Source organism: Acanthochromis polyacanthus, chromosome 16, assembly GCF_021347895.1.
Source record: "Acanthochromis polyacanthus isolate Apoly-LR-REF ecotype Palm Island chromosome 16, KAUST_Apoly_ChrSc, whole genome shotgun sequence".
Lineage (NCBI taxonomy): Eukaryota > Metazoa > Chordata > Actinopteri > Pomacentridae > Acanthochromis > Acanthochromis polyacanthus.
This window is the reverse complement of record NC_067128.1, coordinates 8,546,096-8,564,072: the sequence shown is the minus strand read 5'-3', so window position 1 is coordinate 8,564,072 and position 17,977 is coordinate 8,546,096. Positions and strand designations below refer to the sequence as shown.

The following is a 17,977-nucleotide window of genomic DNA, read 5'->3' as shown; positions in this document are numbered from 1 at the left end:
TTTTTTTTCTCACCAAAATGATCCGACACTGCCTGCTCTCCCCTCTCTGCTAAGAAACCTGAAACAGCCATAATATGCCCCATAAATCACATATGTCACATTTCAGTGTTTTTCAACTCGCGTCTTTTCATTTTCTGGCTAGAACTGAACATTTGTGCAATTCTCAATGCAGCGTCTCAGTTTCATCACCCAGGGCCTCATGTAACACACCAACACCAGAAACGCAGGGCTGTGCAAAATGTTTAGGGCACCAGAACTGCAGTGAAGATGCTTTCAGAAGTAATGCCATGAATAGTTTTTATTTATCACGTACCTTCGAATAAAGTGCAGGAAACAGAAGAAAACCTAAATCAAGGCGATATTTTTTTACGAGCACCATTTGCTTTTGAAACAGCACCAGTTCTCCTCAGTACACTTGGCCACAGTTTTTCAAGTTATTTGGCAGGTAGTTTGTTCGAAGCGTCTCCGAGAACTGGGCACATTTCTTCTATGGATTTAGGGTGATTCAGTGTCTTTTCGCGTAATCCCAGACTGACTCAAATATATTAAACTCCCCAGCAATCATCTCTCTGTATCAAACACGCATTTTTAGAGGTTTTCGTCCATGAAAATGTTTAGTTTCTTCCTTAAAATGGCTTAGATGTAATGCTACACTGCTGCTTCCTCTGGAATGTGCAGATCTATGAAGTTTTCACTTCTATTTCCACCCACTTTTCCACAATTTGCTACAGCACACCTATGCCTCTGCTCAAACAGTGTAAAACCACTGTAACCTACATCATGAATGATGATAGGGAAAGCTACAGTCAGAAAATTAACGGGATCCTTTTGATACCTGTTACAATCCAACCTCTCGGGGGTGGCTGGATGTAACAAAATTAAGCACGATGTTGTTGGTTTAGGTGAAGGGATTTATTGCTTAGTGGCAAAGGAATATAAAAGTGATAACAATGAACACAAGACTGGTGAGTGTTGCTAAATCAAAGAACAGAATATAACAAAACATAGGCTAACAGAGTCTAAACCCACAACAAAGCAATCGAACTCCCTAGCCAAACATAACTACATCAGCAACACCCACCGCCAGTAACAAAAATTAATTCAAAAGTGCAAAAACAAACTAAACAAAACTGGTGCCTCACATTCACATATTTGACGACACAGATCACAACATACATTGATCACACAGGTAACAAAGACTCAAAACTCGAATGGCTTCTTCATTTTCAATCATTTCATTGATTTTTGATACCATGTAAAACCCTAAGTCCTACATTCCTTAGTTGGAACAGTTTCCTAAAGATGAGACTAAGAAGGGCTTGTGGTCGCGGTTACATTTCATAAGTTGATCGATGATTCTCTTCAGAACAAAACTCCAAACCTTACAAGACCTGAGATCTCTATTTTTTCTTCTTCTTGTACCACAGACATGTTTCTCATCACTACAAGCAGCAGTCAAGTTGTAACTCTGAACACGTGAGAATTTAATTCCTCTGCAAATGACTGAAGTTATATGTAACCAATCATTAACAGACCTGACCTATGAAATCACAGAGGTCTTTGATAGCTGGGATCCCTACAGCCATTATCATCATGTTGCAGGATATCTTGGTATTTGTTATAGATCTTTAGGACTCCAGCTGTCTGTTTGGTGTTGTTATGCTGAATTAATTTGGACCCAATCAAACACCTCCCTGATGAAACTGCATGATAGATAAGAATCTAAGCACCTAAAATGCCAAATCACAGTAGTCTGCATGGTTAAATAAATGTTAAATTGAAATCTATTTAGCACAGAGGTATTGACAGTTGCAAAACACAACAACATGGAAGGAAATTTAGGCCTTCGAGACATCCGTAAGCAGTATTCTCCTTGGAAATGTCAGACCACTCTGACATTTTGGGGTGTGTATCTGCCTTCTGAAGCACTAAATGAGAGCATTTTCACACTCTTACTTCTGACTGTTCAATATGAAGCTGCAACCAGGAGATGTTAGCTCAATATCTATCTAGCCCTCCATTTTCTTCTAATTTTCCGAGGCGAGGTTGTGCTGACTGAACAGGGCATTCCAGATGTCACTTGCCCTAGCAGTGTTTTCCAGCCTAGAGGATACCAAAGTGTTCCCAGGCCAGATGAGATATGTAATCTCTGCAAGGTGATCTGGGTCTACCTGGGGTCTCCTCGCAGTTGGACATCCAAAGTGAGGCAATCTCCAAAGAATTGACACCAAAGGGTCTGTCCCTGTAGAAGCATGAACTATGTTGTTGGGGGCGATGATAGGGTCTCACAAGGCAAATCAGCGGTAGAGAAGGCACTAGACTGAGAGCGATACAAATACCGCAATGAATCACCAATCAAGGAGTAACACAACCTTATCTAGAATAGGAAAACCAGAGCACCCTTCTGTAGACAGGTCTGGGTGGCCAAAGCTTCACCCACGAGGCTCAGTTGAGTACAATCTGATAAAGCTACACAGTGGGCCCATCATTTACAGGGAAAGACATTGGAGTTGAGTGCATTGCAAGCTGGAAAGCAGCCAATAAGCTGCGCTGAGCACTTACGTTGCTCTCACTTACGACTGGCTCTGATTTTGGGCATGTTCACTGAATAGCTTCATCCAAACAAGGGTAAACAATTAGTCTCTGTCCAAAGCTAGCAAAATCCACCCACCAGCACCTCTAGAATTTACTAAACAATGCATGGAGTCTTGTTTATGTTTGTGTAGAAATATAATGTATTTTGTTACCTCTGGATGTAGCCCTGCTAGCTGTTATGCCTTTGATTCCAGATGTTATGCAAAGCTAAGCTAAGCTAATGAGCGTACATGTTGCAAGAATGCAGGTGTGACATTGAACTGTGTGTAGTTTTGAGTAAACATGTTGAAAGCAAACCCCCTCTCTGCCTCGTTATTGAAGATGCGATCTTACCAGCTGGCTCCATTTTTCTATTGAACAGACAGGCACTAGGCTGGTATCGATCTTCTAGCTCTCATCAAGCAAATAGGCATCGAACAAATAAATACATTTTTCAAAATTGTTGCTGTAAGTAATATGATTGGAAGTGTTACAGCCCATCATCCGTTGTCAGTGAGTCCACTTTTGTCTATGCACTTTCATTACACTTTCATTTTCCACACTGGTTGCAACTCAGCACTAATTATGTACAGACGGTTTTTCCCGCCAGTGTCTGTACTCTGCCTGAGAATTTCATCTTGGCAGATAAAACAAATGCAGTATCTCGCTCGGCTGGGGAGGAGAGTGAGAGTGGCTATCTTGATTAAAGCAGATATTATAAGTCATGGTGGAATTTTTGCAGCAAAGAAAAGAAAAGAAATCTCTTCTTGACTAGTGAAGTTTTAATTGTTATAAACTTTTAGAGACGCAATCATTTATCTGACAGCAGAATTTGTGACTAATACTTGCACTGACTGTGCAGTGAAGCAGCACAAATACATATAAACTATGGAATGAGATGAATAATTACCTCCTTCTTCTATCAAATCATCAAACCCCATGGGTCTGTCTGTGATCTGAGGGCAGAGTGACTGCAGCTCCAAGAAAACAAAGAACTTCCCTCTCTCCCACTGACATTGTGACTCCGACGCTGATGGCAATGCTGCCGGGACGTGTGTTTGTCGGAGTGCATATCTTTACGTCTTAGTGTGTGTGTATGTGTGTGTGTTGTTGCTCAGTGCCTGGCAGCTGCAAACCAGTGATGCATGGTGAATAACAGGTCAGTGCTAATCTCATTAGGGCTAATCAGATGTATATGATATGTATAAACAGTGGAGTTCCACTGTACACAAGCAGCCACAGTACATGTCCATCACCAGCTGAGCGGGTGGGCGTGTTTTGTGTGTGTTAAGAGGGATGCTGGGGAGAGGACAGCTGATTGGGGAGAGGCGAGAGGAGAAAGAGAGATGTCGTTTTCATGGGTGCTACATTATCAGAGGAATTATGGAATTATGCACAGGTGGAGAGCCGCTGTGAATACTGATGCAGGGAAAAAATGAATATATTTGTATAAACACACACACATATACACATTGCCAGCTCTGCAGAGTACAGTTCACCTGTTCTAAATGAGGAAACTGCATGCAACTTCGACAAATGAGGCATGCCTCTGGGAAGCTAGAGAGTTGAGGTTTGTCACTGTGTCTGAGTGTGAGTTTTGTGTGTGTGTGTGTGTGTCTGAGTGTGAGTTTTGTGTGTGTGTGTGTGTGTGTGTGTGTGTGTGTGTGTGTGTGTGTGTGTGTGTGTGTGTGTGTGTGTGTGTGTGTGTGTGTGTGTGTGTGTATGGTGTGTGTGTGTGTGTGTGTGTGTGTATGGTGTGTGTGTGTATGGTGTGTGTGCATGCGTCTTGGTAATTGGTTCCCGCAAGTGTGCTCATATTTGTATGGTCCTCACGTGTTGTGTATACGAGAGAGGGACATGCAAGGATGATCTAAGACATCAAGGGTTGGAAAGCAAGCTGTAAGGTGTGGGGGAAAATGCAAGTCGATAAATGAGAGAAAATGGTCTCTGAAATGATGCATCTGTTGGCAAAAAAAAAAATAGAGGGCCGTGTGATTTCAAATGCTTGTATGGGTGTCTGAGTAAGAGGGAAGCAAGTGAGACGGACAAGGAAACAAAGGTTGTGGGCGTCGTGTTTGAAACCCTTTCCCTTCTTGTGTGAACGTCCCAAGAGTTCAAGATGGGTTCCACTTAAAGCACTTAAAACACCCCACTGGACCCGTGCTTGGCTCCGTAATAAATATCAAGATCGCTCTTGGATTGTTTTTAAATTGAATGCAATCTGCCAGAGCTGTGAGCCATCATTTCATATTTTTCCCCCCTTGATCTCTCCTTCTGCTTGATGCCAGCCTCTTTTTGTTTCCATCATAAAGGGATTTTCAGGAATTGTGCTGCTCCAAAGTCGGAAAAGGATCTTTGCCTTATAAATCATTTGGGCCAGACAATATTTGATGTATCACAGCTATCAAAAGTGAAAGGATGGGGGAAATATTTCTAGGAATGGTTGTTAAGTCAGAAGAGAAGCTAATAGAATGACATAAATCATTCAAACAAAGAGGCTGATGAAGGAATCGGTGGATTATTTTGGCTTCGGGGCTGCAAACACAGCAGCATGTCGAACCATGTTTGTACTGTAAAACGTCCAATATCCTGTTCTCAAATAAAATAATGGCGTCTTGTAGCCAAATCAATCTTTATGTGAACATAAACAAACTCCTGGCACTAGTATCGCCCAGATTGGAAAAACAAAAGAAAAAGAAAGCCTTTAGACTGCTGCTGATGAAGCATGTTACTCAGATTGATTGTAAAGGGCTTTTTAAAGTCTTCATTCTGAAACAGGATGCTGCATAAACATGACTCATCTTGATGTAGTCCCTGTCACTCCCATCACTACCCAGAGCTACTCAGTCTTTTTCTTTCTTTTTTTCCCTTTTTGCTGCTGTGAGTTTAGTCTGCCAGAAATTCAACACGGAAATGTCCAATTTAGCAGTTAATAAAATGTGACATTTAATGGCAAAGCATAATTATAATAATTGACATGTCAAATGACAGTGTGAAAGTGTTAATGGACTTTTAGAGAATTATCACCTGAATCTGCTGCTTTACTCGGCTGCAGAGAGCTTTAGTTTGAATTCAGTATTTAGCTGTTTAGCATTGGAAAAACATTTTGTGCTGTAGTTGAAGTACTATTTCAGATTTCAAATAAATCTCATTTTAATTTCTCCTTTAGTGATGACAGTTTTCTTTGTGGGTTCTATCATCTTGAAATTTCATGTCATCCCTGAAGTTAACTGGAGTTCCAATTGTGGCAAAACAGCAAAAACATAAGGTTTACTGCTCCTTCAGTGTGATTCTGATGTTTCTTGAAATTTTTCTGCTGTGACTCAAATGCTGTTTTAATATTACAGAGTAAAGAAAAAGTAAAGAATGATACATCTATGACAGAATTTTTTTTTTTACATTTGGAAAAAGCAAATAAATTGGAAAACGTGAAAACTGCAAGTTGACCTTCCTACAAAATTAAGTTGCGACAAGCAAAAATTGCTCATTTGAGAAGAATCAAATAATTTAAGTAGATCTAATCTAAATCAGTGAATTTATTATAACTTCATAACTTAATTTAAATAAACTTAATTCAATTGCATGTCACTAGTTGAATCAATTTATTGAGGTTGGTCCAACAATTCTCTTTTCCCAGTGAATTTCCAGATGCACTGTTTAGTTCAGTCTCATTGCTCTGTTGGTGTAATTTTTCACTACCGCGGGCAGCTGTTTTCAGCACAAAAGGTCACAGATGTCAAACTAAAAACTATTCACAGTGTTGCTTCTAATACTGAGTTTGTAAAATGCAGCTTTTTGCTAAAAAGTATGTTGACTTAAATACTCACATCACAAAAAAGCAATTTGTAGGTAGAAAGCCTTTCTTATTTCAAAGCATATTAAATATCTACACCGGGAAGAGATATTTACATTTGTTTCAGTGCTGAAATTTTCTATAAACTATCAATATTTTCAGACATAATAGAACATAGTTTCACCTCTGTCTGACATTGCAGCATTTTGTTGCAAAAAAAACAAAATATTCTTTGTGTTGCAATGTTTAGGAAAAAGCTAAACAGTACAGCATCTTTTATTTCTTGAAGTTCAAGGTACAAGTTCATCTGTTAAGCTTTTTTTTAAAAATGAATTCTAAGCTTACTGCCACACATTCAGGTTTTTGCTGCAACAATCCAGTTGTATTTTGTACTCAGGCATTATTCACTGTGAAAAGTAAAGTGAAAACAAACTTCTCGGCAGAACTTTCAGCCTCTATCTGATTCCAGCAAGCAAGTTGTCAAGTTGTTATTCCCACAAGTTTTTCACAGAATATATTTATGGCCATAATGATTTACTGAAAAATGCAGTACATCCTGTAGTTTGACCCAGATGAATAAAAGAGTTTGCAGATGGAAGAATCACAATGTGATATTGATTTATTTTGAAAGAAAAAAAAAGTAAATTTTGCTGGAGAAAAGCTAAAAGGTCACGAGAACTGAAATAAAGACATAGTTATGAGAATCATGGAAAAGAAGGGGTTGAGGCTGTGAGTATATTTGAATTGCATGAATCCTACAGTGTCATAGTGAAAATAAAATGAATCAAATAATTATTTGTGTTTTTTGTATAAAGGAATTCAAAATGCATCATGTACTATTGAAATGGAATACAATGGACTTTGACTGAATGTGAATATTGCGTCCATAACTTAATTTAGATTGAGCTATTATTTTAAAATACATTGTGAAAGCAATATATTCCAACAGCCTATCTTTTAATGTAGTTGGTAACACTTTAATTGAATGATCGGACTTGATAAACTTTCCCTTCAGTGGAGCAAATAGCGTAAGCTCTATAAGCTCATCCGCTCTTTTCAACAAATAGATTAGCAGAATGACGGACTCTTTTCCTAATCAGTATTTTTCCGAACCACACGCACGCACGCACGCACGCACGCACACACACACACACACACACACACACACACACACACACACATTTGCACATTCACTGCTGGCTCTGGGAGAGCTGATATGGCCCCGGCTGTTCCCTTTCCCAGGGAAGCAGAGGGGATGAAAGAGTGCAGTGATGGGTCTCTCATTCTCTGATCTGCTTCTGCCTTTGACATCAGCAGTCACCAAAACCTAAAGCACAGGAGAACTGGGGGACAAGCAGAAAAAAAAGAAAAAAAAAAACCTGACAGCCTGCCCACCCCAGCAGCCGCGCATAAACTCAATCCCCCTCCTTTTCTTTCTTTAATTTCCCCTTTCCTCACTGTTATTTCTTTAATTGGCCTGTCACCATTAATAAGGCTTGAATAAACTGTACATTGAGCATGCTTCTGCCCCTCCCAGACCCTTTATACATTTCTCTTTTCCCACATGGAGAAAATTGATGCTTCACTGCACCTATAGAGAGAACATAAGGAACTGATAGGAGCTGAGCAGCAGCTCGGCAGTCTCCTGCTGTGTCCCTAGCTGTACCGAAGCTCCGACTCATTCTCCCTGGCAGCCAAAGCGTCCGCAGAGATCCTATAGCGGCAGATACTTTGTGGTCTCAAAGTCATTTTTCATACTCCCTCGCAGGTTGGTCATCCAGGACTTGTCAAATACGATCACGGCAGTGTGTTTCAGCCTATGTGGGACCATGAAAAGAGGATCTGAGCTGAGCTGTAATATGTTGACCTGGGTAAATGTGGAGTGTCTCTAACTGTGTGGACAGACGGCATGAAAGGAATTCATGTGTGCCAACTGGAGCAGTAAAGATAAATCTCAGCATGCCAGAGTGAGAAATTTCAGCTTGAGTGTCCCTTTGATGACTTGTTACTGGGGTTGTATGGGTGGCTATCATAGGTGCTTTTCCACGGCAATTCACCGTGTATCCCAGCTGCTCTTTGTGTTTAGCATGTAACACTGAGTGTGCCAGTCAGAGCCGTCCTGTCTGCACTGGTGCCTGTTTTGCGTTGCTTCTCTCTGGGGAACGGGCACACCCATCAGGAACCATTAGTCTTCACCCTGACAGGCCAGCCTTCCACTGAGATACTCTCTCTAGCAGAGCTTTCTGATTGCCTCAGACAGTGGTCGGGTATTTTTACTAACAGGCTGAGACACTGTGCCATTTGTGCGGGGCATTTTCTGCTGGCAATACTCCTAATGCATGCTCTCTTATCCTGACTAAAGGGCGAAGCAAGTCGCCTAAAAATTCACTCTGTTTCGTCTGTTCCACCGCAGGTGAACAAATAGAGGGATGAAAGGTTACAGACATATCAACGATTCTCATTGCGGTGCCTAATAACATTACCTTCCTATTTGCAGACGGATGCGGCGCTGATGTATGACGCCGTGCATGTGGTGGCGGTGGCAGTGCAGCAGTCGCAGCAGATCACCGTCAGCTCTCTGCAGTGCAACCGCCACAAGCCGTGGCGCTTTGGAGGACGTTTCATCAACCTCATCAAAGAGGTACAAGGCTATCACTGCTCCCGATGCACACCCTGTCTTGACCTCTGACCTCTTGAATCTGCTGTCAGTTTGTTATTGTGTTGCATTGATCAGTGCAAGTGTCGGTTTGCAGGCATCTCACTGCGCAACATAATTTGAGTGTGGTTCTCGCAGCAAACATTTCTGCATCATTGTCTCGTGCAGAAAACTGTAATCACCCTGATTAAACCCATATATCTTAGTATTCCCAATAATGGAAACAGAATAACCACAAAATTACCCACAGTAACTACATGTTTTTTGTGATGTTTCATTCTTTTTTTCCCCACACTTTCTCCGTGCATATCTCCACCCGTGTTTATATCAAAGCCTCAGTGTGTCTCCTTAACTCTCTAGTCAGGGTCAGCCATTTGCTTTGTTCTACAAAGCTCTTTCATTCTGTGGATGGTATCATTGCAGGTAATTTTCAGAATGAGCCATTGTAGTAGCTGCTGCTTCCTCCCCCTCCTGTGTCTGCTATCGCTCTCCATGCCCGTCTGTTCCTCCAATGGCTTTGAAGTGAAACTTCAAGCACAATGAACCACATGCATAATGAACTCTTACCTGTCAAACCTGCTTCTACCCTCACTGCTTTATTGTTTCTTGTTATGTTGTTGAGGTAGACAGGCAAGGGAGAGCCAGGCGGAATTCATAATTGGGGGAGAAAACAAGTTTTATGGTTAGAGGTTGGATTGATATTGTCAAGATAGACGTTGTCTTAAGGTTAATGGAACGACTGTGCTGAGAGTTGAGGACTTCAGTTTATTATTCTCTGTGTTATTTCTGCCTCTAGGCTCACTGGGATGGTTTGACAGGACGTGTTCTCTTTAACAAGACCAATGGACTGAGGACAGATTTTGACCTAGATGTCATCAGTCTGAAGGAGGAGGGACTGGAAAAGGTGTGTCACTCACTGGTGCTGCTGAAACTGTGTGGATTCTGAGTCCTGAGTTAAAAAGCAAAGTGTTTGGATGCTGTGAAGCATTTTATTTCCCATCTGTAGACAAGACAAGGCACTATAAACTCAACACTGAATTGTTTCAACAGATTGGAACATGGGATCCTCCCAGTGGTCTGAATATGACAGAGACTCACAAAAGCAAGACATCCAACATCACTGACTCTCTGGCTAACAAATCCCTGCGTGTATCCACCATTCTGGTAGACACAGCCAAATGGAAACACAAGCACCCACAAGTCTACAAATACACGTGAAAAATATCTAAGACACAGAGCTGCACCTCTACACCAACCTTGTTTTCCCTGTGCAGGAGGAGCCGTATGTGATGTTTAAGAAGTCGGACAAGCCTCTGTATGGGAATGACCGCTTTGAGGGCTACTGTATCGACCTGCTGAGAGAGCTTTCCGGCATCCTGGGTTTCCGCTATGAGGTGCGATTAGTGGAAGATGGGAGGTACGGAGCACTAGATGACAGCACAGGCCAGTGGAACGGCATGGTGCGGGAGCTCATGGACCATGTGAGTCAACAATCACCAGGGCAGAGAAATATGCAACAATCACGATGTCATTTTTTTTTTAACAATACAAACACGTTCTGTATAATATAATAGTCCAAGTCGATTTTTTTTTTTCCATTTAGCTGCTTCTCACTGCCAGTTGTTTGAAGACAGTAGATCTCTGAACACTCAAGTGGGACATTTTAAAATTTTTATTCTTGAGTCATTTGAGTTTAAAGTAGTGTAAAATCCGACTGTACAGTGGGACTATTTTACCTCGTTTCTCTGCCTCTGCCCTATTCCTTCACGTTTGAAGGCAGAGCTCATCTGTAAAATTCTTTCAAACCGATTCCAATTGGAAACAGGCTGAAATATTCTAACTGCACTCGCATGCCTTTTAAAAAAGATTGTAATGATTTAAAGAGAGTCTGTGGAACATTCAGAAGAGAAAATGACACTCCTGCTCATATGAATTAAAAGGTTAAACCTGGTTTGAACAGTGGCTTATGGTGACTAATAATAGTTGAGATAACAAAGTTTTACATGGATATTGCTGACTCTATCACTGTTCTCTGCTTGTACTGCTACACTATGCTTTAGTATACATTGACCAACCATAAAATCAAATTAATTAACTGCCTAACATTGTGATGATTCGCTTCGTGCCACTAAAGCAGCCATCTGACGCGCTGAGACCTTCACTCCACAAAAACTCTGAAAGGAGTTGTGTGGTATCAGGCACAAAGACATTAGTAGTAGACGCTTTAAGTCCAGCTTGTTTTCCCAGCACAGATGTGCAATTGGATTAAGATCTGGGGATTTAGAGGCCAAGCCAACACCTTGAACTCTTTGTCATGTTCTTCAAACCACTGAGCATTTTTTTTCGCTTTCAGTGGTGGATAAAGGTCATCATTTTCACCAGTGGGTTGCTACACCTCACATTCAGCAAGTTGCAATGCTGTGTGTGTTCCAACACCGTTCCATCAGAGCTAGCACTAAGGTTTATAGCATTTCTGCTACAGTAGCTCTTCTAGTGCATCAAAGCAAAACACCCTTGCCAGCTGTCTCTCTCTACATCTGTATCATGGGCCACTTTTTGGTAGGTACTAACCACCGCTAACTGGGAACACACGACAACCTGCTGTTGTGGAGTTGCTCTGACCCTGCAGTCTAGCCATCACAGTCTAATTCTTGTCAAAGTTCTCCAACATATCCAAGAACTAACTGTTCACTTGCTGCTTAATATGTCCTTGACAGGTGCTTTTGTAGTGAGAAAATCACTTAAGATGTCATTGGTTATAATTTTCTGGCTGATCGATGTATATTATTCCATAATTGGATGCTGCTTAGCGTGTGGGTTTTCAGGACTCAAGCATAGAAATGCCTTTATAAGATGGAAACTTTTGCCATAAAAAGCCTTCAGCACATAGAGAATAATGTATTTTACATTTCCCCACTATGGATGATAGCTTGTTAATTAGCATTAGCAACAAAATCCACTCGACAAAGACAGAGGCACCGCCTATAGAATTTCAGAAATCCTGAGCCGAAGCTATAAGGAAAGAAAGACGTTGGCACTGCTACATGAGGTTATTTCTTCCAAGGATTATGCAAAATACTTGAGAGCTAGTGCTCAGCTGTACAGAAGGCTAATGTTATGTTCAGAGGGGACATGAGGTTAATTTGTCCCAGATTAATTTAATCCTGAAATTGTTGCCTCAGTGACTCACCTTTGACTCCACATAAGCGGGATCAGACATGTAACCTGCAATTTTCCGGAGAAACTCAGCCTCCCACCTGATAATCAAGCTGAAGTAATGACCACAGCGATTTTCTCCCTCCTGTCAGGTCTCTTCCTCCTGTACATATTGACCAGAACAGCAGTTGACAGAAATCAGATGTTAATTGAATTGCTGCTGTTTTTTTGGTTCTGTTTTTCCCCCTTTATCGGTGGACTCAAACACTCATCAGCCCTCACTTGATGCCTCGTCTCTTATCTCGTTGCAGAAAGCCGACCTCGCAGTCGCCCCTCTGGCCATCACCTACGTCAGAGAAAAGGTCATCGACTTCTCCAAGCCCTTCATGACGCTGGGGATAAGTATCCTGTACCGCAAGCCCAACGGCACCAACCCCGGGGTCTTCTCCTTCCTGAACCCCCTCTCGCCCGATATCTGGATGTATATTCTGCTGGCTTGCTTGGGTGTCAGTTGTGTGCTGTTTGTCATAGCCAGGTAACATGTCAACCCCTCCCCCTTTGTCCGTCTTTCCCTACCTGCTTGCCTGCTTTCACTAACAAACAGCTTCGTCCTCACCTACGATAGGCAGTGCATGATTTCTACTCTTCTACACTTGAAGATGTGGTCTCCAACAAAAGAGCATCAAATCTGCAGTGTAAAGGACCGTCCCAGTGTTTTTACATGTGTCAGCCTAGGATTTTGGCTTCATGATCAAGAATAAGTACCTTTGGAGAAAATGGTAAATGACAGTAAACTGTGATTTCATTACAATGATGGACTGAAAACATGCAAAAGCACTAGTATGGTCTTTAATATTAGCTGGCAATACTTCAGGCGTGTTTGCAAAGGCATCAGCAACTGTAAAACCAGCTGCCAGTTGTATCTCTCAAGAGATGTTCAGGCACATTGCTGACAATGTGCTTGTACGGTTCTTACACTATCTTGATGAACCTTTCCCCCCTAAAACCCCCCAATGCATGACCAGTGTAGTGTGATGTGTGTTAAACCCCCAGGGCTCCTCTTCTCCTTTTGATCCCGAGAGGTTTGGGTTTAATGCACATCCCAGCAGATGTTACCGGCAAGATGATCACTTGAGAAGGAAAGCAGCAACTGTCACCTAAGTTAGTTCAGAATATGCAAATTATACCCAAAAGCCCTTTGTTTCCACAGGCGGTCAGGGTAAGTGATTAGCATGCAATTATACTGATATGCTTCTGGTCTTAATTTAAGACAAAAAACAAACAAAAACGCGGTACTTTGATTAAATCATAATGTCTGCGTGCATGCATTGTGCCTTCCTTTTGCACACCGAGGCAATAAACGGTGCTTGTCGTCACACTATGTGATCAAAAATATTCAGCAAAGTTTAGATTTGAAGTACAGTGTTCTCCACAGTTCGCTGAGCTGGTTCGCTCATAATTGTTGTATTGATTGCACGGGCGGCAATTGATTGGTCAATCCCCCAAATGCAGAGTATATTATTTTCTTTAATCCCTTGCAAATAGAGCGAGTGGAGTGAGCTTATGAAGTCCCAGTTTTGCACAATAAAACACTAAACACCTCAATCTCACCAGGGATTCACGTCTTTGAGCCGCTTCCCACGCACATACAAGCTTTTTTTTCCCCTGACTAAATAAGCGATCTCATTTCAAACTCGAGAGAAATACGTTTCACTCAGTGCTTCCTTCCAGCTCGGTCTGCGGCTGAATTGTTCTCTCTCCTTATTAAGCCAAACAAATGGTATTCTCTCAGATCAAAAAACATTTTCTAGCGTAGAAAATGTCCACCTGCCAGGAAGAATGGATGATTAAATTGCATTATAGCGTGTTTACATGAATTACAGGCTGTTGCAGTCTTGTAGTCCAAGTTCCAAACGATGGTGATTTTAAGACTCCCGACGCAGCCTCTTCACTTGGCCTGAGAGAAGAAAGGCAACAGATCTATAAAACCAGGCAGAGTAATTGAATCCAACAGACAGTTAAAGGCGGGGAGCGTGTTTTGTGTTATTGTGTTCGGGGACAGGCGAAGGGGAAGAGGGACATGAGAAGGAGGGGGGAGTCATTTTAGAATTCTGCAAGCAGTTCAACATGTCCCTTGTGCTCGGTGTGAGGAGGTGACCTTACGTCTGCATGTTCCACATCCCCTTCTTCATGGTGATCGGTGTGCAAAACACGGCCGGCAGGAATACAGGCCAGCTGCAGGCAAAGGTCATACAGAGGAGCCACTGGGCCTGGTGCATACAGAACACATGTCGACACGGCGAGGAATGAGCACAATCCAATCAAATGCGCATTGTCTAGATTCACACCCACCTCCTTACCTAGTGCATACATCCAATGTCACTCGCAATCAGCCCTGAGGTGCAGCTGCACATTATATGTAATGTCTGTGAACAACAACATAAATAAATCATCACAGAAAATGTTTGACTTTGAGATGCATTTGACTGAGCCAGTGCAAATACACAGTTACGAACACGTAAAAATACCCACCCACACAGCTATAAAGGCATATGCAGAAACATTCATTCGCCAGAGGCTTGATACACAAAGGCATAAATACACACACACACACACACACACACACACACACTGATTTCCTCACAGCTCCGCAAGGCCATTGTGCAGTTTTCTGTTGCCAGTGGTTCCAAGGAGACAGAGCTCATTGACATTCCAGTAAATCAAGCATCCTGATGGCATTGACAAGAAGAATTATAGTGTGTCATCACAGCCATGTCCACGCAGATAATACTCAAGGGAACAGCATAGAAAATAGCTGTAAAAGAAAGAGCAATATGACAAAAATGTTACACGCGCTTACGAAGGCTTGTGAAATGAGACCATTAATTAGGCTGCTGCATCAACAAAGGGAGATAAAGTGACATACAGTATATATTTCTCCAGTAGTCGCACAGCTTTATATATAAATAGCTATACGTAGCCATCCAGACATGTATGTTTGTGTGTGTTCGTGTTCCTGTGCATCTCTAACCGCAACAACTGACAAACAGCGTCACATTTCTATGCAGTCTAAACCCTCAAGACTCAGCGCACAGGCTTATTAGTGTGTAGTATGTCAGGGAAAAGCACCTCAGCAGTCTCACCTGATGGGGCCCCTCAACTCTGCATAAGCAATGTTCCTCCACCAACCACTTCAGCACAAACTCAATCAGCTCCTGATGCTCAACACTAACCCAGTCACCTTGTGCTAATGCCATGCCACTTTTGCTTAAGATAATAAATGAGAAATGTCCACGGATGACCTCAAGACACCGACAATCCCTCCTAGGCAGCCAGAGGGGAGATGAGAGTAAAAAGGGGGAGGTTCGTAGGGGAAGCAAGGCAATGATAGGGAAATGAGGTGCGGGTTGTTTGGAGGGGAACGGCACAGGATGAGGAAAGGAGATGAAGGGAGAAAAAAGGAAAAGCCAGAAGAAAAAAGGATTCCCACGTCGGGGTGTGAGGAGGATTTGGTATCCGCAGTGTGGATGCAGCTGCTGGAGGGAAACACTTAAAGGCTCTTGAGTAAGTGAATCGAAATGAGCCCCAAAGATCTCCACGCACTGAGACATTATCACCAGTGACAGCGTTATTCCAGTCTATTGATCTGTCCTTACAATAAACTGATGGCATTTGAATATGCCAATAAGTTGATCTCAGCGAAAGCCTGAATGATTTGCTTTCGTCTCTGCAGAAGCTCTGATCCCGGCGGCCACAAAAACAGGCTTGCTGCTCATTTACATTCTCTTTGTTCCTGCACATAAAGTTTTAAAATGTATGTTTTATCAGCCATTTAATCTGCACCAAGGGGAAACACTGTTCTGTACTTTGTGCTGACGTGTCTGTCTTTCTGCTCTTCCTTTATAGGTTTAGCCCTTATGAGTGGTACAACCCGCATCCATGCAACCCAGACTCGGATGTAGTGGAAAACAATTTTACACTGCTCAATAGTTTCTGGTTTGGAGTTGGGGCTCTCATGCAGCAAGGTAGTTACCTCAGCCTGTGGAGCTCTCTATATCCCACTGTCCCTGAGGGTTGGGGGTTTTTAACCAAGCCGGCGGCAACTGAGAGAGACCTCTGGAGGTCTAGACAGTACTTAGAGAAAATGTGCATAATTTAAAAAAAACATTATCTTATCTCATAGGAACACAGAGTAAACCAAGATGATTATATCAGACACGTATATGAGATGGATAAATTTACGACCCTTATGCTAGTTGAGTGAAATCAAATTACCTTTAATTCGAAAACCTCAAATTAGAAAGTGTAGTTTCTGCTAAAACAAAACAAAAAACGATTAGTGAAATGTACTAGAAGCAATATGCAATCTGCAAACCCGCTGTTCTTCATAGCACTGATAGCACTACTATTACCGTGTTCTCTTCTCTTGCCCTTGGCTCATCAGCACCTCTAGAGATCAGTGGGGTGTGGAGTCAGGATGTGAGGTTACCTTGGGTACATGACTCTCTGGCCCAAACAGCCCGTCACTTCTCCACACTGTCCTGAATGATCAATACTGAATGTGTTTTATTTGATATGATTGATTTATGCAAACACCTTGTTCCCAGCAGACGTTTTTAAAGAGCGCTAGCCAGTGTGTCCTGCATTATTTAAAGCACTCACTAGTGAGTGAGACAAGATAATTTTGCTCGTTTGAAATCCAACAATCATCTTGTTTCGAGAGCCCTCTCAGGCGATTCAATCTTGAGGCGAGTGGCGCATCTGCCTGAGCAAAAAAAACCAAAAAAACTTGAAGAGTTCTTGAAACAAGTTTTTCAAAGGAGCTAGCCCCGTCTTGTTTTTCCATGTTAATAATACACTTAATGATAAGATTAGAGTAATGAAAAAAGGCTTGTTGAGATGAATACATATTGCAGTTGTAACATTCCCTCCTGCCGCCTCCCTCACCCCAGGCTCAGAGCTAATGCCCAAAGCCCTGTCGACTCGAATAGTGGGAGGCATCTGGTGGTTCTTTACCCTCATCATCATTTCCTCGTACACGGCCAACTTGGCTGCCTTCCTCACTGTGGAGAGGATGGAGTCACCTATAGACTCGGCTGATGATCTCGCCAAGCAAACTAAGATCCTGTATGGAGTCGTGGAGGACGGTGCCACCATGACATTCTTTAAGGTAGATGGTCTTTATTTGTAGTCTTTTATGAAAAATCTTTGTTTTCTGTATTTGTCAAAGTTATGATCATTAAGACTTAAATCTAGATTGGTTTGCATAGTTATTGTGATGACAGAAAATACTGAGGCAGAGCCGCTAGTGTGTCATAGAAGCAACTAGTGAATCAGTTTGAGTACAGTCCAACAAACCTATCTCAGAGAATAATAACTGCAACTACAATCATCATGCTAAGCAATGTATGAGTAGTTAGTCAAGTCTGACCCCTCCTCAACAGTTAAAGTAGTACCAAAGACTGTGACATGTTTTGCTACTCAGCAGCCATCTTGGTAACATCTATGGGCAATTGCACGGCTTGACTCATATCTAAATGAATGGAGGGAGAAAAATAACTACAATTTTAATGGTCATGGAGACATAAAAACTGCATGAAGTGAAGCAGCAGTCGAATCTGATTTCATTTTAAATTTTTAAATGTTTAAAAGGTTGTCCCCAAAAAAAGGTTCATGGAGCATTTTCATGCACATTTCCACATTACCCAGCTTGAGTCAGTGCAACAGAATGATTGGCTTTTTTAAGGAGGAGATGCTGAATACACAACCACCATCTTTTCCTTTACAGATTTCTGCCA

At 42.0% G+C, this 17,977-nt stretch overlaps 1 protein-coding gene across 3 annotated transcripts in view; it reads left to right on the top strand.

Annotated features, from left to right (window-relative positions):
• Positions 1–17,977, top strand: part of LOC110948038 (glutamate receptor ionotropic, kainate 2-like) — a 63,773-nt gene that overhangs the window by 34,755 nt on the left and 11,041 nt on the right. For all 3 annotated transcript variants that reach the window (XM_022189406.2, XM_022189407.2, XM_022189408.2), the window contains exons 7-13: positions 8,865–9,008; positions 9,820–9,927; positions 10,074–10,187; positions 10,298–10,504; positions 12,491–12,714; positions 16,086–16,204; positions 17,132–17,349. In XM_022189406.2, coding sequence (XP_022045098.1) covers positions 8,865–9,008; positions 9,820–9,927; positions 10,074–10,187; positions 10,298–10,504; positions 12,491–12,714; positions 16,086–16,204; positions 17,132–17,349 — 1,134 coding nt within the window. The remainder of the gene's footprint in view (positions 1–8,864; positions 9,009–9,819; positions 9,928–10,073; positions 10,188–10,297; positions 10,505–12,490; positions 12,715–16,085; positions 16,205–17,131; positions 17,350–17,977) is intronic.